General features: G+C 42.1%; 1 protein-coding gene and 1 long non-coding RNA gene across 2 annotated transcripts in view; one reads left to right on the forward strand and one right to left on the reverse strand.

Annotated features, from left to right (window-relative positions):
• On the forward strand, positions 1–23259 carry Nrip3 (nuclear receptor interacting protein 3). The gene is made up of 7 exons (XM_052201393.1): positions 1–233; positions 14554–14715; positions 15357–15439; positions 17212–17351; positions 19197–19249; positions 19349–19443; positions 19897–23259. Exons 1-7 carry the CDS (start codon positions 60–62, stop codon positions 19910–19912), a joined length of 723 nt encoding a protein of 240 aa, XP_052057353.1. The 5' UTR covers positions 1–59; the 3' UTR covers positions 19913–23259.
• The window catches only part of LOC127698139 (uncharacterized), a 21296-nt gene continuing 6944 nt past the window's right edge, over positions 9883–24234 (reverse strand). Inside the window, exon 3 of the long non-coding RNA XR_007980685.1 lies at positions 9883–9978. This is a non-coding gene — a long non-coding RNA (uncharacterized LOC127698139). The remainder of the gene's footprint in view (positions 9979–24234) is intronic.

Below are 24234 nucleotides of genomic sequence, written 5' to 3' on the forward strand. Positions count from 1 at the left end.
TCGAGGTTGTGGGTGCCTGGGAGGGGACACCCGGCCGCCCGGCCGCGGGCGTCTCAGCGATGTTTTACTCAGGGCTCCTCACCGAGGGCGGCCGCAAGGAGACAGACATGCGGGAAGCGGCGTCCCTGCGGCAGCAGCGCCGGATGAAGCAGGCGGTGCAGTTCATCCACAAGGACTCCGCCGACCTGCTGCCCCTGGACGGCCTCAAAAAGCTGGGCTCGTCCAAGGACACGGTGAGCTCCCCACCATCGGCCACGCCCGTCACGGGCCTCTGGGCCGCCCCTGACGCCCAGGCCCTCACTGCCACTTTCACTGAGTCACCGACCGGCCAGGCTCGTCGCTGTCCGCTCCCTGGCGGGTGCTCGGCAGAACCTCTCCCTATCTCACATCCCAAGGAGCTTTCCTTGCTGGTTCTCCCTTGGTGCAGTCTCCTCCCTCCCGACTCTCTCCTCCCTGTCCAGGGAAGAAAGACACCCTATCTACCCTATTGCCCTCAAATCTCCTCTCCACGGGCTTATCCAGAATCTAGAATCTGGCTCCTGGAACTGGAGCCTGGTAACGAAGTCCTGGCTCCCACTGCCTCCTCATGTGCATCGCCAGCTATGTGTCCCAGACTAAGGTGACTCTTAGTGGGTGATTGAGAAACAGTGAAAAGCGAGGTTTCTTGACAGGTGCTGAATATATGCTTTGGTTGATTCTATTGTGCTCCCTCCCCAACGCCCCAAATCTACTTAGTTTAGGTCTTAATCTATTTTTAATTTTCTACCTTGGGTTGGGGAGTGGGGTGAGACAGGGTAATAGGGGTCAAACTCAAATCTTTCCAGAACCTAAACATCTCTTCATCACTCTCAACTCTCCCTCTTCCCTCTAAAGACTGGGAAGATGGAGGAAGCCCTGGCTGCTTCATCTCACAGACCAGATAATGCATATACATAGTTGGAACTGGGGCTGTTGCAGTCTTGTTATTTCTGGCACTATTATTCTTGGTATTAAGTAGAAGTTCAGGACGTCAGCCAGAATCCAAAACCACATTGTCCTCCATCCATTGAATAAGGGTGAATGGCTGAGGGATGTGACCTATATTTAATTCTCTCCCCTTGCTCCCTAATTTATATGTAACTTTGTAGCTTCATTTGGAGTTGTTGTTGTTGTTGTTGTTGCTGCTGCTGCTGCTGCTGTTGTTATTTTGGAAACATATATTTTAATGAGACATCAGGATCTTGATCTATATAACCTATGCTGACTAGAATCTAATCATATAGTCCATGTTGGCTTCTAATTTTTAATTCTCCTGTCTTAGCCTCATGATTGCTGAGATTATAAGGTGTGTATCATTATTCCCTAGCTTTGATTGCATTTTCTTTTAATTTATAGTTTCCTGAAATAAAGGCTCTGGACAACCTTCCTAATATTTTTATATTTTGGGCTTCTGAAATACTTAATTGTGGTTGTTGGCCTTGGTTCACTGAAATTGCTTTTTCTGGCCCCAGTATGAAAACAGAGGCAAGAGCTTCTGCTCCTCCCCCCATCGATACCAAGGATTTTCCCTGCCTGCCATTAGATACTCTTATGAAGGGAAAGCTACTCCAGCTATCTTACTCTGTTTTTAAAAGCTGTTTTTCTGCTTGTGCCTGGGTATAGTTGATCCAGTCATGTTAACTGAGACTGATGTGATTAAAGTTTATTCCTACCAAAGAGCCCTCTCTTCCTTCTTTCACTTTAAAGAATTCATGATTCATTTGGCAAATTCAGTCTGAATCTTCTCACCTTCAGACCAAAGTAATCCTATTCAATAAAGTGGAGGGTTTTATTAGAAAAATCACAATGTGGACTCTTAGAATGTTGGATCTGATGTTTGGTTTGGGTGGCTGAGAAGTTCCCTAATGAGAATCACTACAACTTCCTTCTCCCTAGGATCCCATATACTGCTTTGAACTATGAAGAATAATTCTCCTCTGACTCCTTTGTCACGGTTGAGCTACAGGGAGCTGACAGCATACAACATAGCTGAAGGCTGTAGGGAGGATGCTTTCAGCGTACAGCCATGGGCACGACACACAGCAGTGCACTGAGAAACGCTGAACCAGAGTTCACACTTTCTGTACCCCATCTTCAGAGAGTTAATTTCCCTCTCTCACTGTTCTCACACCTTTAATATGTAAGCGATTGCAGTGAGAATCAGAACACATCCCAGAAACCAAGGCTGACTGAGGGAGGGCAGGGAAAGCTGTGAGGGTGGGTGAAGCAGCGTGCTTGGAGCTCTCTTGGAAGTGATGTTGCAGCCTCTGTACGATCTCAGAATGATTTTAGATACACATCAACTCATTTTACAGACAAGACAGATCATGCTGACTCCATTTTCTTCCACTATGTGAAATTTGGAGGGTATTGACAGTAGTTTTTACTTGAAGCAGTTTATCAAACAACCCAATAGAAAGGGAACAGAAAAAGGAAGCATGAGGAGAGAATACAAATTCAACTCCTACTGACGCTGGGTTTGAGCAATGTTAAGACTGTGGATTACTTTTCATCATGTAAGTGTCCCACGTCTTCGTTGGCCTTTCTGAATCATCGACCTTGTACCATGCTGTCTCTGTAATGCTTATGGTGCGAAAGCAAACGCTGTTGGTTTAGCAGATGGCACTTTTAAGGTCATCAAAGATGGCTGTATTCTCTTGACCCCAGGGTAGTGCCTTTGCCCAATTCCTTTGTGTGTGGAGTTGGCTGCTACAAAATCTGCTGTGGTAATGAATTGGGAAGCGGGGTCTGGCTCCCTTATTTTATCATCCCATTGTATTGTGGTTTTGTATTAAATTAAGAACTAAAACCAAATATATGAGCCATATTATATATGACTTTAGAAAATAATAGAGCTAGTCAAAAGCATCTTTATTCTTAAGAGTTTTGCCTATTGTAACTTTTCTTGTTTTGGTTAATAAAAGTTCTTGTTGTACTAAAGACTTTACTCTTTGAAAGCAGTGTGCCATGTGATGATATGCTGTGTTTCTTGCATGGTGTTCGTACTGGCCTGTCTGGCTATATCCTTCCTTGCTGCGTAGCAGAGAGAAATTTTCTGTCCTTCCTAGGTTTGAGTCTGTAGATAGCCAAAAAGCTTTAGTCAAACTAACTAGAATTAAGGCCAGGGGGAGATAATAGAACACAGTGATGGAAACTGACTATCAAATACCTGATGAGAACAGATCTCTATCAATTAGAGAAGCTCAGGCTGGTGCCCTATAGATTAGCTACCTCTAATGCCATAGGTCTAGGACTAGAAGAGAACTTTGTAGCCTTAGCAGGAGCTTTAAAAGGCCGGTATAAATATAGCCTCTAGAAGGATGCCTGTGATGGGATGTGGGGAATAGGAATGGAAATTGGGGGTGGATCTGGTCAAGATGCATCGTATACTTGTATGCAATTGTCAATAAATAAAATACTATTTAAAAAGATTACTTTTATGGAAATATTGAAAGAAATGGGGGAGTAAAATATGTTAGTAAAGAATGAATGTTCTGGGCAAAAGATACAGCAGATATGCCGGGAGGTGATGGTATATTTTAATCCCAGCACTCCAGAGCAGAGGTAGGCATATCTCTGAGGTTGAGGCCATTCTGTTTTACACAGTAGGTTCTAGGACAACTATGGACACAGAGAGAAAAACCTGTCTCAAAATAAAACAAAACAAAACACATAGCAGGTACAATGGTCTGGCTATCAGGATGCTTCATAGAATTAGAGAATTGAGAGAGAACCAGTGTAGGTAGTGTGGAATGAGCAAGGAGTGTGGTAACAGGAGATAGTAACAAAGACACAGTGATGGGCATTGAATCAGAGCTTTGTGTGTTCTAGGTGACTCTCTACCACTAAACTACATTCGCAGCCTCTGACATTCATTTAAAAACAAGGGGTTGGGAGTCTTAGGGGAGGGGGCAAATCGGGAAAGGTTTTTGCCTTAGAGTTTTACTGCTGTGAACACCATGAGCAATGCAAGTTTTATAAAAGACAACATTTAATTGGGGCTGGCTCACAGGCTCAGAGGTTCAGTCCATTATCATCATGGCAGAAACATGGCAGCATCCAGGCAGAAATGGTGCAGGAGGAGCCAACAGTCCTACATCTTCACTGAAGGTTGCTAGTAGAAGACTGACTTCCAGGCAACTAGGGTGAGGGTCTTAAGCCCACACCCACAGTTACACACCTACTCCAACAAGGCCACACCTCCTAATAGGGTCACTCCCTGGGACAATCATATATGAACCATCACAATTTTACCAATGGCAATGTAAATGAAGACTATAGTCAATAAAAAAAGAAAAACAAACAAACAAAAGACAAACAGTGCCTGGCAGTGGTGGCGCATGCCTTTAATCCCAGCACTTGGGAGGCAGAGGCAGGCAGATTTCTGAGTTCGAGGCCAGCCTGGTCTACAGAGTGAGTTTCAGGACAGCCAGGACTATACAGAGAAACAAAAAACAAAACAAAACAAACAAACAAGCTTAACTGTGGTCACTATGCCAAGAATGAACTGAAGCATAAAATCAGAAGATAAATTAGGAGACTGTTGCACTATAGATAGAACATGATGGTAGCTTGATTAGATTGGAGGATATAAACATGAGGGAAAGGATATTGACTGTATAGATATGGTTGGAGGGGGAGGAAAAGAATCAAGAGTGTGTGTGATGCCAGGGAGATGGCTCAGTGCCAAAGAGCATTTGCAGCTGACTGGGGTTCAATTCTCAGCACTCACATGGTGGCGCACAACCTTCAGTAACTACAGTTCCAGGGGATCCAACTCCTCCCCTCTTTTGGCCTTTCTGGGGTACACAGACATCCAAGCAGGAGCGACACTCATACACATAAAATAGAAAATCAAAGAAAAAGAATGTATATGAGTTGGGTACACTGCCTATAGTTCCAAGATACTTAAGACTAACCTGGGCAACATAGTGAGACCCATTTCAAAACTTAATCAAACCAAACCAAGTAAATGGCAGTATCATTTGCTCAGGTTGGCAGGAAGAAGTTCCTGACCAAACATGGAGCTCAAACATCCTTTATTACTATTTTTTGTTTGTTTTTGTTTTGTTGAGACAGGGTTTCTCTGTGTAGCCCTGGCTGTCCTGGAACTCATTTTGTAGACCAAGCTGGCCTTGAACTCAGAAATCTACCTGGCTCTGCCTCCCAAGTGCTGGGATTAAAGGCGTGCGCCACCACTGCTGGGCTTTTTTTTTTTTTTAAGCATAACCATTTTTTTAAAAGATTTATTTATTTATGTATGAGTACATTGTAGCTGTCTTCAGATACACCAGAAGAGGGCATCAGATCCCATTACAGATGGTTGTGAGCCACCATTGCTGGGAATTGAACTCAGGACCTCTGGAAGAGCAGCCAGTGCTCTCAACCACTGAGCCGTCTCTCCAGTCCCCTTTATTACTGTTAAAGAGAGCAAGGTTTGGTGAGATTAGTGATTTGCTCAGGGTAATACACGACAAGTGGTAATTTGCTAAAAGTAGAAAGCCTTCATGCTGCAATAATTAAATAGCTGAGGTTGTGAAGGAGGATAAGTGGTAGTTAGTAGATCTTGAATGCTAAATTGAGAGAATTTTTGTTTGTTCCAGCTGGCAAGAGAAATCCTAAGGGAAAGAGATCATGAAGGTAATGTTTTAGGATTACAGATGCTTAGATGTAGCAATAGCAGCAGAAATATAGAGTAATATATGAAAAGAATTTCATTCACCAAGATAGGGGATAGAGAAGAAAAAAAAAACCTTTATGGGAAATATGGGTAGGACAAATTGAGTCTGAAGTGCCTGTGGAGTGTCCAGGTAGAGGAGGGTAGTTAGGTCTACGGGTCTGAAACTCTGGAGTGAACTGTCCTTGAGCTAGAATACTTATAAAGGTAGTGCTTTGTGCAATGAAAGCAGATAAAATCGCCCATGGTGAATATGTAAAGTGAGCACTGAAGAATGTTGACAGTTTACAAAGGAGCGGAGGTAGACAAGACAAACATAAAGATGGCTTGAGGTGCTAGCTGGAAGAGACGGTCAAGAAAAATACAATGTCAAGCTTTTTGCAACATTTCTGATGACAGACACGTGGAAGAAATCCATTAGTAGTTAATAAGTTAAATTGATATATGTTAGTACAATAATCTCAAGTATCTATAGATGATAGCACCGGGTATGGGTTGGGGAGATGGCTCAGGGTTTTTAAACACACTGCTCTTCCAGTGGACCTGAGGTTACTGGTGGTTACCTATACCTGGATGTTGTAATCACCTGTAACTCAAGGTCTGCGGGATCCAGTGCCCCCTCTCTTCTCTGAGGGCATTTGCACTCTTGTATAAACACTCCCAACCCCAAAAAGTAATTGCAAATAGTTCAATAAAATAAATTTAATGCACCGAGTAGGCCAGGTATGATGGAAAGATTGTTAAGCAGGTGTATTGGGTATTTTTCTTGTTACAAAACAATTTTCTGTCACAAAATTGCTGACAAAAGGAACTTTAGGAAACAATGATTTATTTGTACTCATGGACTAAAGGTGCAGTTCATCATGGTGGATAAGCATAGTAATAAGAACTTGAGGTGCTTGGCCCATTGTGTTGCAGACAAGAAGCAGAGAGACAGAAAGACACACACACACACACACAAATACATGCACACTTATTTATTTAAAAATTAAATAATCAATTACAGCATATGTGTGTGTTATATATGAACACAAACACATACTTTAGTTTTTTCATGTTCTGGTAGATGCTTTAGTTCTCTAATCGGTTTTCCATTTTCAGTCTTTTTCTATTTGACTGTGTATAGAGATTAGATAAGCTAAATTATTTTCCAAGGTCTCTTGAAATTAGGATTGACTGTTGAATTTTACAAGTAAGATGCAGGGGGAAAATTGCTAATGGAGCTTTTAGAAAAACATTTGCTTTCCTGACAAAAGGGATAGATAGCATTAGGATGGTTCCCATCCTCTTCTCTCTTCTTTTGAATATGAATGGATGTAATGCCTGGATATAAGGCACCTTGCTTATGACCATGGGGGCATGTGTAAGAGAAATGAAATTGTTTTTTGTTTGTTTTTTTTGTTTTTGTTTTTGTTTTTTGTTTTTTATGAGACAGGGTTTCTCTGTGTAGCCCTGGCTGTCCTGGAACTCACTCTGTAGACCAGGTTGGCCTCGAACTCCCAAATCTGCCTGCCTCTGCCTCCCAAGTACTGGGATTAAAGGCATTTGCCACCACCACCCAGTGAGAAATGAAATTGTTAACCTGCTGAGTTAATAAGGCAGTATCCACCTTCAAATTTCATGTTTCTTTAGAACCCTACTTAAGCCTCTGTAAGGTGGCCTTTCTTGTGGCTGCACTCTTGCCTATGACATGGGATCACCATATTTATAAATAAATGGTGATATATCAATGTCCTTTTTCTTCAGAAAAGGTCTCACTATATTGTCTAGGCTTATCTTGAACTGGTGATCCTCTGGCCCGGGCTCCTGATTAGCTGGCATGCACTACCATGCCCATTCCCGATTTATTGATTTGCTAGTATGTATTGGTCTTCTTAAAATGGATTAAGATGGATCAGTAGGATGGTTTAGCAGGTAAAAGCACTTGCAACTGAGTCTGATGACCTGCTTTCTATCCTTGGGATCCACAGGGTGGAAGGAGACAATGAACTCCTGAAGTTTGTCCTTTGGCCCCAATGTGTGTAGTATAGTACATGGGTACACACATGCACTAAACTTTAAAAATTTTTGAATGGGTAAAAAATTCCATTCTCATACCTTCTGTCTTAGTTAGGGTTTCCATTGCTATGAGGAGTTACTACAACTCCACACTTACTCCACAAAGCCACACCTCCTAACAGTGGGGCAAGCATTCAAATACATGAGTCCAGGGAGCCATACCTATTCAGACCACCACACCTTCTCATCATATCCTCTCTCCTGTTATATTAATTATGTTGAATTATTATTTTGGATTGAATGGGTATTTACTGTTCTATTATGACCATGTTCACAGCAGAGACAAATATACTGTGATATTTTCTTTGTTATATATTTTTCCAAAACTAGTTCCTTGTTTTTGCTTTACTTAATTTTCAATGCAAAGCTGCTTTAAATGAGTTTAAGGCCAGCCTGGTCTACAGAGTGAGTTCCAGGACAGCTGGGGCTACACAGAGAAACCCTGTCTCTGAAAAAAACAAAACAAAACTGTAAATGATTACAAGTTCATTTTTTAAAACTTTAAACTAAAATATAATTGCATCATTTCCCCTTCCCTTTCTTCCTTTTATACTATTATTTTGGAACAGGGTTTCTCTATGTTTAGCACTGGGCATTTTGGAACTTGTTCTGTAGACCAGGCTGACTTCAAACTCACAGTGATCTTCCTGGTTCTGGGATTACAGGCGTGCGCCACCGTTGCTTGGCCCTTTTCTTCCTTTACCTCTCTCTCAGTCTCATGTCTTTTTCCTTTTATAAATATTTAAGTACAACCCTATCAGTCTGTATGTTACCCATATGTATATGATTTGGGGGTTACTAGTTGGTATTGGATGACCAGTTAGTGGGGAGGGGAGGGGCTCTTCCCGGGGAAGACTATTTCTCTTCTGCACAGCTTTCGTAAGTTGCCCATAGTTCTTTGTCTAAGGTTAGGGTCCCATGAGATCTCTCCCTCCATGTTAACATGTCTATTGGTGTTGCCATTGTTCAGGCCTTGTGTAGGCAGTCATGTGGAGGTTTCATGGTTGTAGCTTCCCTGACTCTTCTAGAAGATGCAGTCTCACAGCAGATTTCCTGTTCCTCTGGGTCTCAAGTTCTTTCCACTTCCTCTTCCTTGGTGTTCTTTGAGCTTCAGGGCCAGGGGCTGTGTGTGTAGTGTATCAGTTGTTGCCGAGCATCACATGACCATTCGGTCTTTATCTTCTCATGGGCTGTGTTTTTCTCTAATACGCTCTATTGCAGAGAAGGCTGTTTGACGAAGTGTGGGATATCTGGCTAGACTCTGGCACAGGATGTATGATGACTCCTTTGTTTTTGAGACAGTCTCATGCAGCCCAGGCTCATCCTGTACTCACTATGTAGCTAAGGCTAGCTTTGAACACTTGGTCTTTCTGTCTCCACCTCTCAAGTATTGGTTGGGATTAGAGCAACTCTACAAATTAGTCATCAATACCAAGTAGTAAACCCCAAATCATATACATATGAGTAACATTATATAGACTGAGAAGAACACCGGGCTTGGTCCAGTTTTTTTTCCTCTTAAAGACATTCTTCCTGGAATCCCATTTTCTCATTTCATTTTGATCTAACTGCTATTGATTTTAATGGGCAAACTTTTAATCCAATACTGCTTTCAGAATTTTGTTTGCTGTCCTTCCCTACTGAATCCTTTTTAAAATTTTTAAATTTTTATTTCTATGCTATGAGTGTTTTGTGTACACATATGTCTGTGTATCATATGCATGCCTAGTGCCAGCTGAGGTCAGAAGAGCATTAGATTCTCTGAATCTTGAGTTACAACAGGTTGTAGGCCATCAAGTGGGTACTTAAGAATTGAACCCAGGTCTTCTGGAAGAGCAGCCAATGCTCTTAACCACTGAGCCATCTCTCTAGCACCACTGCTAGATTTTTGGAGGTATGATTATTCCATTATAGTTTTTTTACTGTTGAGGAATCATCTTCATTCTGGTTCCTAATCCTTTGTATTTGTGTCATAGTTTTTTCTTTGGAAGGTTTTGGGATTGGTGTCATGATATTTCACAGTGATGTGATATCTTTTTGTCTGTTTGTTTGTTTTTTTCTTCTTCTTCTTTTTTTTAGTTTCTTTTTCCCTAAGGATATGATATCTTGAGGGAGACTTTCTTTTTCTTTCACTGTATTAGGCTTTGCCCTTTCAATCTTTAAGTCCGCATCCTTCAGTTCTTCCTTTGTGTGGGACCCAACACTCCAACAGCTGTTATACACATCTGAAAGGCAAACTATTGATCAATTAGTCTTTTAAATTATAGAGTAAACTTTTAGCATTCTTCCCAATTGTTCGGGTCAAGTGGGAGTCATATGCAGGCTTTAAACTTTTCAGTTGCCATTCCTATTCACACGCTGACAGCAGAAGTCCCAGTGCCTCCGTCGGCTCAGCTTTGCCAGGGTTTGGGCTGATGAGAAAACTGCTTTTGATAGAGATTATACATGTGGTAGCGCAAACATAATTCTCTTAAGTTATCAGTACAAGTGGCTTCTGGTATTTGTAGGTTCTGTACCCACAGATCCACCCAACTGTAAGATGAAAATATTAAATAACAAAAACCAAAACCTGTTTATAGGGACTGGAGAAATAGCACATCAGTTATGAGCATTTGTTCTTCCAGAGGGCTCAGGTTAGGTTCCCAGTCCCTAACTTGGTCAGCTCACACATTTCCTCATCTCCTTCATGGGAGTTTCTTCCTCTTCTTTCCCAAGGATATTGATTTATAACCTGCTTTGCCAAGAATCAGTGTATTTTGGGAATCTATTTCTTCTCCTCACTGGAGTTATGGTGAGTCACAGCTCTGACTCCCTTCTTCCTTTGAAATTGGTAAGGTAGTTTATGATAAAAACTTCCTCTGTTAGCCCCTTCCCCAGGAATCTTTTAGGCTCTGGACTTCTAAGAGTAACATCTTACCCGTTGAATCAGAGGAAGAATGTGGTTAGTTGAATCTTGGGGCTAAGTGCTATCCTTTCAGAGTTTTGAAATGTTATTGTAAAGTGGACATAAGATATATGTGTATGGAAAATTTCTCAGATCAAATGACGTAACTAAAAAACAAAAAGAAAGAGGTGTTCTAAATGGTCTGGAGGCCATTTTGAATAAGAACAGAGGAATATGAATATATATGCTATAAAAACTCTACTAAGTTCTACTGAAACTAAAACTTGAATGTATATCTGTCATTCTGTTTCCCAACATTATGTTTCTGACATGTATATAAGGTCTGTTAAGTTTCTTCTTGGTCAGTGTCTGTTTTAGGCAGGCCCTTACTTTCACTCTTTCTTTCTTTCTTTCTTTCTTTCTTTCTTTCTTTCTTTCTTTCTTTCTTTCTTTCTTTCTTTCTTTCTTTCTTTCTTTTCTTCCTTCCTTCCTTCCTTCCTTCCTTCCTTCCTTCCTTTCTTTCTTTCTTTCTTTCTTTCTCTTTGTTTTGGTTTTTTTTTTCAAGACAGGGTTTCTCTGTGTAGCCCTGGCTGTCCTGGAACTCACTCTGTAGACCAGGCTAGCCTCGAAATTCACCTGCCTCTGCCTCCCAAGTGCTGGGATTAAAGGCGTGCACTACCACCACCCGGCTGGCCCTCACTTTCTTGTTCATTAAAAAATGTGACAATCTGGGGATACAGCTTAGTGGTAAATGAATAACAAGATAGGCCAAGGCATACAAATGTTTTGAAGTCTAAAGGCTGTCAGTGAGGATGATTCCTGTGGGATTTGCTTGGTTCCAAAATGTTTATGTTATGAGGTTTACTCAGCCAGGACTGTCTTCCTATTCTATCAACCCTTCCACCGTCAGAAGATCCAGGCCTACAAGGCACCTGCAAAATAGGTGTGAAAAGTAAGACAATGGAGGTGACTATAGGACTATAAGGGGTGACATTTAATATAGCAATAAGCAGAGCTTCTGAGCACCCATGACAATGAGCTGCCCTGTCTATAAGGTACTGACTTACAGTTGTCTAAGAAAACACAGAGATGACTTATTCTAGAATAAAGCTTCTTTCTACTGAGGAAGGCAGAAGTCCACATCACCAGGGTCCTTTGGTTTTCCTAAGCTACAGTCGGTCCTATATCTACATATTAGTTACTTCTCTATTACTGTGATAAAACACCACAACCAAGGCAATTTATTGAAGGAAGGTTTATTTGAGCTTAGGGTTCCAGATGGATAAGAGTCCACTACAACTGTGGTGGGGAAGTGTGGTAACAGACAGGCATGGTGATTGGAGCTGGAAGCAGAGGGATCATATTTTGAACTACAAACATGTAGTCAAGAGGGCACAGTGAGGATATCACAGGGCTTTGGAAATCTCAAAGTCTGCCACAGTAACGTATTTCTTGTCTTAGTCACTGTTCTATTGCTGTGAAGAGACACCACAACCAAAACAACTCTTATAAATGAAAGAATTTAATTGGGAGCTTGCTCAAATGGTTTCAGAGCTTTAGTACAGTATCATCATGGTGGGGAGCATACCAACACACATGGTATTGAAGCAGTACTGAGAGTTGCATCTTGATCAGTAAGAGGTTGTGGTGGTAGAGAAGTGGGGTGTGAGGGGATATGGGCTTTTTTAAACTTCAAGGCCTACCCCCAATGACACACTTCCTCCAAGGAGACCACATCTTCTAATCCTTCTAATCCTATCAAAGAGTTCCACTCCTTGGTGACTAACCATTCAAGTACACAAGTCTATGGGGAATCTACTCACACCTCCTAAGCTTCACCAAATGGCACTAGCAGGTAGGGACCAAGTATTCAAAGATTTATTTATTATATATATATGAGTACATTGTAGCTAGCTGTCTTCAGACACACTAGAAGAGGACATCAGATTGCATTACAGATGGTTGTGAGCCACCATGTGGTTGCTAGGAATTGAACTCAGGACCTTTGGAAGAGTAGTCAGTGGTTAAGTAGCTCTTAACCACTGAGCCCAAGAATATGGAGACATCTCATTCAAACTACTACATTCCATTCTCATCCTCCATATTCTCAGAGACATATCATTATGCAAAATGCATTTAGTCCAATTTCAAAAGTCTCCATACTCTTTCTTTCACAGATCCAACACTGTTTTAAAATACAAAGTCTCTTTTGAGACTCAAGCCAGTCTCTTAACTGTAAACCCCTGTAAAATCAAAAGGCAAATTACATGCTTCTATCCATCCGGGCAAATTCTAAATCCTGTAATTCCATGCCTATTGTTAAGGATTTAGATGGTTTTGCCCCTCCAGCTTTGCTGCCTGCAAGATACATCGTTCTCTCAGGCTGGTTCCACTCCCGGTGCAGGTCTTGTTGGCAGACATTTCTCAGTTCTAGCACCACCAACATCTTAGTGTCTCAACACAATCCAGGTTTCATTTCACTCAATGGTCTTTCGGGGCATGCAAGCAGGGACTCCCCTGACACATGCCTGGCCTCAGAGGCTTTCTGAAACCACAGAGGAAGATTCCATGACTCGTTTACTTATGTTAAGTTCTTCTACCAGGTTGGGATGCAGTCTGCTCCCTTGAATAACACTTACAGAAGCTTTTGATGTTCATATCTTTCTAGAACCAGAAAATTCTTTAGGCTTTTTCATTTCACAAGTTGGAAGCTTAGTTGGGTGTGGCCTGGCACCCATCCCTTTCCCAGTGCAGAACTAGGCGTTCCTTCATTCCTTCCTCTCCTCACCTCTTTCAGCACCAGCCTTGACTGCAATGTCAAGTTTCCTGGTGCTCTTTTATATGTGTGGCTGCACATTTAAAATTTTTTTTCTTCACTTGGTCTTTTTCATTGGAGATCTACATAAGAATAACTATGAATAACAATTTGATAAGAATGCCTACTAATAATGTTTTGACAGAATTCAATATTAGACTGTCTTGGAATTTCCTTTGCCAAAGAAATTTGTCCATAATGTTGCAATTTAGTCTTAGAAAAATCTTAGGACGAGGGCAGAAAACAGTCACATTCTTTTCCAAAGTACAAAACACACAAAACAAACAGCATCTAGCCCAACTGCTAATAATGTTCCCTTCTGAAACCTCTTACACTGGGCATCTACAGTCCATGTTGTTCTGACATGTCTACCTTCCAAGCTATTCTAGTATGGCCTCTTAAAATCCACCAGAGTCTCCATATTCTTTCACAGTCACACTTTTTAGTCTAAAGTTCCAAAGTCATCTACATTCCTTCAAAAAATAGCATGGTCAGACCTGTTACAGCAGTAGCCCACTCTCTAGTACCAAGCTGCTGCCTTCATCAGGTTTCTATTGCTATGATAAAACACCATGGGCCAAAACAACTTGAATTTATTTTAGCCTACAGATCTCAGTCCTCAAATCATCACTGAAGAAAGTTAGGGCAGGAACCTAGAGGCAGGAACTGGAGCAAGGGTCTTGGTGAGCTTTGTTTAATGGCTTACTCCTCATAACTCGCTCAGCCTGCTTTCTTATACACCCCAGGATCACCTTCCCAGGGCAGCACTCTCTGAAGTGGGATGGGCCCTTCCATATCAATTGTCAAACAAGAAAATATGCTAGAGGCTTGCCAACCTGATGGGGACATTTTCTCAGATGACCTGAGCTTGTGTCAAGTTGACAAAAATGAAGCAGCATACTCCACAGTCGGCTGTGACATGTTGTTTTATAGTACTTGCCCTGACAATACCAAGGTTCTCCTCACCTGAGGGAAGACTAAGAAGCAAAGTTGGAGCTGTTGTGTGAAGTTCCTTCGCTATTTCTGTGGAGTCAGGGCTGGGGTGTTGGGAGAGCAGGGAGTGCCCTGGCAGTAAGAAGCCTCTGCTTTCTCTCCCCCAAGCAACCTCATAACATTCTGCAGAGGCGCCTCATGGAAACCAACCTGTCGAAGCTCCGAAGCAGTCGTGTCCCTTGGGCCTCTAAGACCAACAAATTCACTCAGGCTAAGTCTGAAGGGCTAAAGAAGTGTGAAGATGACGACATGATTGTAGTGCCTTGCCAGGTAAGAGGACATTTTTTTCCCTAGAATTTTCTTAAAAGTAGGATTTGAAGGCCCTTTATGATCCCAATAGTAGGCCCTCTCCTCAAAACTTTATAGATAGTGGTTATTAAAATGGAATTAATAAGTGGGTTTTAAAGTTCTTTATACCAGCAATGCATACAATATTTTATGTGTGCACATTTGAATGGGAAGAAATACCAAAGCTTTTATTAGATTTACAAAGGATGTGATCTTTTTAAAGAGCTGGCATGTAGTTCAATGGTAAATAAATAAACAAATAAATAAAAATTAAAAAAAAACCAAAACAAACCTCATTTAGCATGTTCAAGGCCCTGAATTTGCCCCCAAAATGATTTTTTAAAAGATTATGTATATAATATTTAGAGCGAAACCCATGAAGGAGTTTATGGGTATTCTTTCAGCCTTAGATTTAGTTAGCAGGAAAAAGAGGCAGACAAAAACAGATTTAACAGTGGGGGAGGGGCGGCACCAACTGACCACTCAGAGGAGGGGACGGCACCAACTGACCAGAAGGCTGCTCTCAAACCATGTCTTTCATTTGACCGCTGCTGCTTCTGCTCTTTGTTCTTTCCTCTTTTGCTTCTCTAGATCCTGTTAAAATGTGTGTTTCCTTTCCACAGTGTGCTGGGAAGGACGTGAAAGCTTTAGTTGACACTGGTTGTCAATATAATCTCATCTCCTCAGCCTGTGTGGACAGATTGGGGTAAGTAGCCATTTGTGCTGGGTGGAAGTCACATGTAATTATTTTTCTTGCTTGTATCTGTTTAAAGTTCTAATGCTCGAATGTGTCCACAGAAGCAAGAGAAACATGCAAAGTTTTTTCTCTAGTCCAGAACCAGTTTCCTTAATAGAGGGGAGTGTTGCAATTTGTCAGACAGTAGAAGAAGTGCAGGAAAGCCTTCTGTTAATTTCCACTTTCTAAATTCTGAGCAAACTAGGAGAGAGAAAACCCAGGGTTCTCCCTCTTCTGCACTGAGAAAGCCATCCTGTGCCTTACTGCTATTTCACTCAACCTTTCCTGTAACTTCTTCCTTCTTCTTACTCTTTCTTCCAAAGTACCAGATGTTCCCTGAGGTCTCTTGCCTAGAATCAACCTAATATTATTTCCCATAGTTTTCTGTAGACAAGTGATTCTCAACTTTCCTACTGTGTGACCCTTTAATACACAGTTTCCCATGTTTTGGTTACCCCCAATCATAAAATTATTTTTGTTGCTACTTTGTAGTTGTAATTTTGTTACTGTTATGAATTGTAATGTAAATATCTGTAATGTAAATGCCAGTGGTCTTAGGCAATCCCCGTGAAAGGGTCATTCAACCCCCAAAGGTGTCATGAGCCATAGGTTGAGAACCACTGCTTTAGGGAGCAAATTATTCCTTAGATCGAATCTCTGTAATTATTGAAACAGACCAAGTGGCCTGTTTAGAACTTCATCCAAAACATGCATATTCTCAACTGGGCTTACCCAGGGCTTCATTTCAGTTCTTAATGACTGCATTACATGATGTTTCTTCTATATCTGCTTAATTCTCACTCCCTACCTACTGTTGTGACTCTCTGAAGTTTGTTCTGTGAATTATTTTGTACATTACTGTTTAGGATTGGGGTAAAGTAGATTCCAGGACTCAAGTGGGAAGAATCTTGAGTTTTTGAGTTTGTTTTTAAAATGTCTGAGGAGATGAGGTGTGTACAGTACGATGGTTCCAGAAAGACTAATGATGTCCTGTGTGTACGCAGGCAGCAGACTGCCGTGGTTCCGAAGGGATTAATAACCATCTGTAAAACTGCAGTTAGTTTTCTTTTGGATGGGCTGTAATACCAAAAGAGAGGAAATGGAGGAGAACAGAAGTATCAGCACAGAAAGTCCATAATTAAGTATTTACCCACAAGCCCATCGTAGCTTGGGTGCTAGCTATTCCAGTCAGCTTATGTAATTGTGAGAAACCTTGGTGCTGCTCCTTTCTTTCCATCCTAGCAAAGGCAAGGCAAATTAGTGAGGACTTTCTCCATAATCTTTGCTGCTACCAGTACCAATATTCTTACCAAACAAGTGCCTGTCCCTATTAACCTTATAGACTAAGACAATTTTATGACAAGAAATTGGAATAGAAAGGAGAAAAATGGACCTTGAATGAAGCCTTTTCTACGTTAGGATTAATTTGCCCTCTGATACCTGTTATCCACAGATGGGTAAAAAGACACATTGATTAAACTCTCTCACACACATATGGGGATATTAGGATGCAGAGCAGAATTCTCTGAACATGTCAACTCCTCTCTGCACAAATGCAGGTAGTGATTTAAGCTTCTGAAAGACAGGAAACAAGTTTCATGTTTTCTTTTGTATTCCCCTGGCATGTTTAGGAAGAAAGGGCTGAAGCAAGTGTAGGCTGGCTAGGCCAGGAGTCTCTAGAGAGCCCGATTCTGAGACAGTAAACTTTGCCAATAGGATTACGATAGCTTTCTCTGTTTCAGACTAAAGGACCATGTCAAATCTCACAAGCATGAAGGAGAAAAGCTTTCTCTACCACGGCATCTCAAAGTAGTAGGTCAGATTGAGCACCTGCTGATTACAGTGGGCTCTCTCCGTCTGGATTGCCCAGCAGCTGTGGTTGGTGAGTTAAATTGACGGATAGACCTATGGGTCTAACATAAACTCTCATGCCTATCATACTGACTTCTTCAAAATCCAAGATTCCCATTTCTTTATACTCTATACCCTTGTGATAATCTTACCTTTCCAGGTGCTGGGATTAAAGGAACGTACCACCATACCCAGCACATTTGTTGTTATTGTTTGAGACGGGGTCTCTCTATGTAGCTCTATCTGTCCTGGAACTCACTATACCGACCAGGCTGTCCTTGAACTCACAGAGATTCTCCTGTCCCTCCTCTTGGGTGCTGAAATCAAAGCCATGTACCACCATGCTCAGCCCAGCATTAGTTTTTTTTTAAAAAAAAAATTGATCAGTTAATTTACCAGGGTCTAGAGCGATGGCTCAGTGGTTTAGAGTATTTCCTGCTCTTTCAAAAGATTCAGGTTAGGTTCGCAGCATCTATATATAGGATAGTTCACAACCACCTGTGACTTCAGTTCCACGGGATTTGATATCTTCTGACATCCTCAGATTTCTGTACTTATGTGATGTACTTACATACTTAGGCACACAATAATCTTTAAACATAGAATGGAGCAGGTGGAATTGCTCAGTGGATGAAGATAGTAGGAATCAAGCCTGACAGATGAGTTTGATCTCCAGATCACTAAAGGAAGTCAGGACTGGAACTCAAGCAGGTCAGGGAACAGGAGCTGATACAGAGGCCATGGAGGGATATTTTTTACTAGCTTGCTTCCCCTGGCTTGCTTAGCTTGCTGTCTTATAGAACCCAAGACTACCAGCCCAGGGATGGCACCACCGAAAATGGCCTCTCCCACCTTGATCACTAATTGAGAAAATGCCGTACAGCTGGATCTCATGGAGGCACTTCCTTGCCTGCAGCTCCTTTCTCTGTGATAACTCCAGCCTGTGTCAAGTTGACACACAACCAGTCAGTATAATCACATAAGGCTATTTTCATACAAGTATGTAAATGTACTTTCTCACTCTGCACTGTTCCGTTAGCTCCCATTGCTGCCCTCAACAGCTTCACTACTACTCTGTGTAATCTGTTTGTATGACTGTATGTGCCCTTAAGAAAGAAGATACACAAATGAGAGAAAGATGAAGTGTTTGTCTTTCTGAAACTGATTTAATTTATTCACTATGATGATCTCCAGTTGCATTCATTTTCCTACAAATGACATAGCTTTATTCTTTATGGATAACAGAAATTCCATTATACATATAAGCCACAGGAAACAGACTTTTCCTACATTTACTAATTTATTTGTTTGGGGAGGGTGTGCTCATATGACATGACACTTTTAAGGAGGTCAGAGATTAGGCCTTTCCCTCCACTGTGGCTTCTAAGGAGTGAACTCAGGTCATCAGATTTGACAGCAAGCACTTTGCCCATTGACCCATCTTACCTGCCTAAAGACAGATGTTTTTTATGTATAAGCTGAACTGTGCCCAATGGCACTTTTCATGAGCTTGTTACTGGTGAGGACAAGATCCTCTTACTGCTCTGCCATGAATGCCTGATCGCCTACTCTCTCTCCTTCTGTGCTTCTCATATGTCCTGTGTTAGGTTACACTAAGTACCTGCCTGGATTTTACCAAAGGCCTTTGTCCTCCACAGCAAAAAAGACTTTGGTTTGAATTTTGGCTCTTACCTTCTTTTAGCTATAATGATCGGAGAAAGTACTCAATAAAGTCCAACAGATGTTTGTGGGTAGTTAGCTGGCTGGTTTGTTGGGTGGGTAGATGGATAGATGGGACAAATGAATTGAATGGTGTTTATGCTGACGTCCAAGCTGGCATGGAAATGTCTGACTCTTACTGTTTTGTTTTTATTAGATGACAATGAAAAGAGCTTGTCGCTTGGTCTCCAGACTCTTAGATCCCTGAAGGTAGGACTGACTCCACTTTTCCTTTGATAGTTCCTCTCAGAGGCAGGAAACAGAGAGTAGCATCACTGACAAGTGACCAGTGATCCTTCTTTGTTTTAGTGTATCATAAACTTGGACAAGCACCGGCTGATTGTGGGGAAGACAGAAAAAGAAGAAATCCCTTTTGTGGAGATGGTTTCTATGAATGATGACAAGTGAGTACATGAGTGTGTGGGGTGGGGAAGGGGATTCTCAGACAGTATGTCGGCTTAGAGCCCACCGCTAGCTTTCAGTCATAACAGAAGTCAGCCCTTCCCCAGACCAGAGTTTACTGTCCCACAGAACTCTGAGCCTACATGTTATAATAAACAAAGATAGCACATAGAATGGTGGAAAAATCTAACAGCTTTTTAAGGTGTGTGTGTGTGTGTGTGTGTAACAAGGTTTCAGTATGCAGCCCAGGCATGGAATGGGGTATGAGTTGGAAATAGGGCACTGAGATAAGGTTTTAGCATGTAGCCCAGGCTGGCTTTACATCCATGAACTTCCTGCCTCAGCTACCTAAGTGCTAGGATTATAGGTATATACATTTTTAAACCCAAGTTATTTTGCCTTCAGATCGATTCCTTTGAGTTTTCTATCAATCATTTGTTTCTTTCTCATTTCAGCACTTCAGAAGCATAATTGCAGCCTGACACGTGTGTGTGCATGCACACACACACCAGGGTAACAGACTGAGGAAACTGGGTTCGAACTAAATACAGTAGCAACTTGCTGTGGACCAAGTCCTTCCCTCCAGCACATCCTGCAGGGGCTTCTTCCCACCCAGACCTTTCTAGACTATAGTCTGTGCTTAGAGATCTTGTCTGCTTAATGGCTTAATGGTTAAACAGACATTGTTTTTTACTCTTTAAATATTTAATTTATAGACCTTTTTTGACACTGCCAGGTCTTATTTGTGGCCTATTTCTCCGCTTCCAAGAATTTGCTTTTTATTAATCAATCCAGTGTAGGAGCTGCCAGGTTCTACTTCTCCATAGATAACACTTGCTTTTTGAAAATATTAAAATATATAGTAAATAGGAACTTCCTTTCAGCTGTTTCAAAGGGTGTAGAAACATGTCTTGACTTTAGAATCTCTTCTTATGTAATTGATTTTTCCAGTGTGAACTGATCTGAAAGATGTTTCAGAGAGGTCATCTGGTACAGTCATTTAATTTAAACACAAGAACAGGTAAATGACTTGTCTAAAGTCACATATTAAGTCAGTGGTAGAAGACAGCCAGAATCCAGGCCTGATAACCAGACCAAGGCTCTTATGCTGCTTCGTTTGTTTTCCAGCCTTAAGAGGAAGGCAGGAGGGTTAAGGTGCAGAAAAGGAGGGGTGATGGATGTGGCTCAGCGGTGGCCTTCTTGTCTAATGTGCCAGGTGGTCCTGGGTCCAGTCACAGCACTAGAGATGGAGAGAGGGCTTGCTGAGTAAGAGTCTTGCTGTACAAGCAAGAAGACTGCCATCGGGACCCAGTGCCCAGGCAAAAGCTGGGCATCGTCCTGCACACCTGCGATGCCACAGTTGACAGGATAACCAGTGAGAGAGGGAGAGACAGGAAGAGGTGGGGAATGGAAGGGGGTGTCTCCAGAGGAGACCTCAAAGGAACCAAGTGAAGTGTGGGAGAGGACTAGAGGGCACCCACATGTTCCTCTGGCCTCTGAGAGTGTGCACAGGTGCACAGCTCCATGCACTCATACAAATTCCTACACACACTCACAGACATGGACACACACTCCAGGAAAAAGATAACAGGGGACAAAAACAGGCTATGAAGATGAGTCAGTCTCTCAGTAAGCAAGAGAAAAAAGAAACCACAGATAGGAAGGGATAATATTATTAGTTCCTGAGATACCACTGACAATGTAGTTGTCACTGTGGGATATTGATTACCCCCAAGAACCAGTCAGAATTTCTGTCTGTCTTGTTACATGTCACATAGACTCAAGTAGCTAGAAGTAGAGATAGGGAAAGGAAAAATAAAAACCAAAGTAGGCCAGAATAGAAGGAGGAGACTGAGGAGCACGCTGCGTGGGAAACCCTGCCCAGGAGACTTTCCTGGGGTTGGAATGTGGAGTGAAGCCTCCAGGCAGGGAAGTAAAAACTGGCAAGACTCGGACAAGGGAAGAAGAAAGGCAGCTGGCAGCATAAGAACCATTAACGGCCGGGAGTAGCATGTGCCTTTAGTGCCAGCACCCCGAAGGCTGAGGCAGAGGCGGGCGGCTATGAGTACGAGACCAGCCTGATCTACATAGTGAGTTCCAGGCCAGACAGGGAAACAGTCTCAAAAGACAAAATAAAATAAAAACAAAAATAAACAAACCAAAATAACCTTTATTACTGCCCAGTACTTCCTGATCTGACCCATCTCAGTGGACTGGGGAAATCATGGGGCTGCTTTTTAAGCTCCCTGCCCTCCCCCACGCTATCATGTCTTCTCAGGCATAGAGATGCCTGTAGTGGAATCTTCCTTTCAGTTCAGTTACAGAAATACTTGACAATTCAGAAAAATAGCTAACTGTAAGTAATCCTTCAAGATATTTCTAAGTCTACCCTTGGTTCATAGCAGTTCTCAAACTTTGAATCTTGTCAGGTATCTATCACCAGCTGTCCCAGCCTTCAGCCTGGCCATGAGAGCCCCCTTGTGTGGGAGGAACATGCTTGTTCCCGAGGCTCCCTCCCTCCATCACTGTAGCATAGCTGCCAGCTCTTCTTACAGGACAGAGGTGGAGATGTCACCCTGATTTCCCTACTTGAGAGCTCTACCTCAAGGCTTGGCTCTTGGCTGCAAAGGAAGCATACTGCAGGCTCCTTCTAGAGTCTGTTTGGATTTCCTGAGGGCCAGCAAGGCCAGGAATTCCCAGGCATCGATTTCTGGCCTCTTTTAATTCAGCACTATATGGTACCAGGATATATATGTTACCAGGATATATATGGTACCATGGCCTTTAATGTTTCCTTTTGTCTCTGAAAACCACTCAGTTGTTTTCTAATTTGGGAATAGAAACAAGAGGTTCACTCAGTTCATTCACATCATCTGAATCTTCTAACCAAATTATTTTAATCCCTAGGCATAACAGAGATACCTAAAATGGTTCAAGATAATTATAGGAAGTCTTGGGGTTTATTAGTGCTTTTTTTCTTTGTTTTTGAGACAGGATCTTATTATGTGGGCTAGGCTGGCCTGAAACTCAATATGTAGATGAGACTGGCCTCCAACTCATGGAAATCAGCCTGCCTGTGGCTCGGCATTGATGTTGGTTTTGTTTGTTTGTTTGTTTGTTTGTTTGTTTCCGAGACAGGGTTTCTCTGTGTAGTCCCGGCTGTCCTGGAACTCACTCTGTAGACCAGGCTGGCCTCGAACTCAGAAATCCGCCTGCCTCTGCCTCCCAAGTGCTGGGATTACAGGCGTGCGCCACCAGCACCCGGCTCATCATTGATGCTTTTTAAATGCTGCCAAGTTACTCTTATAGTTTCTGTCTCCTCAGTGTTCACAAAGGGACACTGCCTTTGCTTTTGGGGGCTAGCAAAGTATGGTCAAAGAATTTTTCCTAGATAGAAAATGGCAGTGTTTCTTAGGGTGTAAGAAAGTGTCTACCGCATCATAGTTCTGAGTCCCTGGGAAGTAGTAGCAGACCTGTCTCATTCCTTAATAGACACCACATCCAGGAAGTTGAAGATACACATCCAGGTTTTTCTACTTTCCTGGGATATCTTCTTTCCTTTTCCTTGCTTTGCACATAGCCCACGAGCTTGGTTTTGTGTTCCTTTGCTCAGAGCACCGATGGCCTGGGTTGCCTAGCTGCCCTTCCTCTTGTGTAGTACAAATACCTTCAGGCTGGGGACATGGAGGGATGAACTGGATTCCTCCCTCCTTCTGTTACCAGGTCTCTCTGCATTAGCACTTTATCTGCTCAGTATTTCTGGCTGTACTGGGCTTATTTGTGACACTGCTGTATCAATAAAGTGGACTTGTTCTCTGTGTGCTTGTCTGAGTCTCTGAAGCTGAGGAGCCAGGACACAGCCTAAGTGCATCAGCATTTCTGCTCAGGGCCTCCAAACACAAAGCTTTGTGGGTTTCAGATGCTGATACTGCTTCAGCTCCCTCTTAAAGTCTTTGAATCTCATTGATTTGTAGTCTGTGAAGCAAATAGAAAAGGTACTGAACTCACAGGGTTAAGTAAGAACACCCATGGGTGGCCAGACCTCAGGTACTAGAAGAGCCTTTTATATTGAACCAGACAGTAGTGTGTGGAGAAGAATTACTTCTAGAAAAGGAAATGTTTATTTGGATAACAAATGAGAGAGGCTTGGGAAGGGAAAGGGTTGAATTAACCTTACTATGTAGTTGTGTCATTATATGGCATTCCAAAGAAAGGCATTTTGCTCATGATAGTAACTTACCTTTTAAGGATACATACTTTTATATTTTTTCACATTTGTTTATTGTGTATAAACATATAAGAAGGCAGCAAGCAGTGCAACTCCCGACAGTGGCTCTCCCTCTCTAGAACTACATTCTGTACTCAGGAGGCTCTGCCATCCACCTCAAACACCTTCTTAAGTCAAACGCTTGCCAGGCTAGGCTCTTCAGCAATGGCTAACAGAATCAAAGCCATAACCACCTCCAGGAAAACTACACAATTATTTTAATAATCTTACATGTTGCTGGGAGGCGGTGGTGCACACCTTTGATCCCAGCACTCAGGAAGCAGAGGCAGTGACCGTCAGATCTCTGAATTCCAGGCCAGCCTAGTCCACAGAGGGAGCTCCTGGAGAACTAATGAAAGTCTCTCTCAAAAAACCAAACCAACCAACCAAATGAATAAATAAAAAGAAAAGAAATAAGATTACCTGTTTTCTCAGAGACTTTTTAATGTTATGAAAGACTAGAACACTAGGACTAGAAAACCAGATGTGGTGGTGCAAATTCCAGGATTTAGGAGGCTGAGTCTGG

Source organism: Apodemus sylvaticus, chromosome 1, assembly GCF_947179515.1.
Source record: "Apodemus sylvaticus chromosome 1, mApoSyl1.1, whole genome shotgun sequence".
Classification (NCBI taxonomy): domain Eukaryota; kingdom Metazoa; phylum Chordata; class Mammalia; order Rodentia; family Muridae; genus Apodemus; species Apodemus sylvaticus.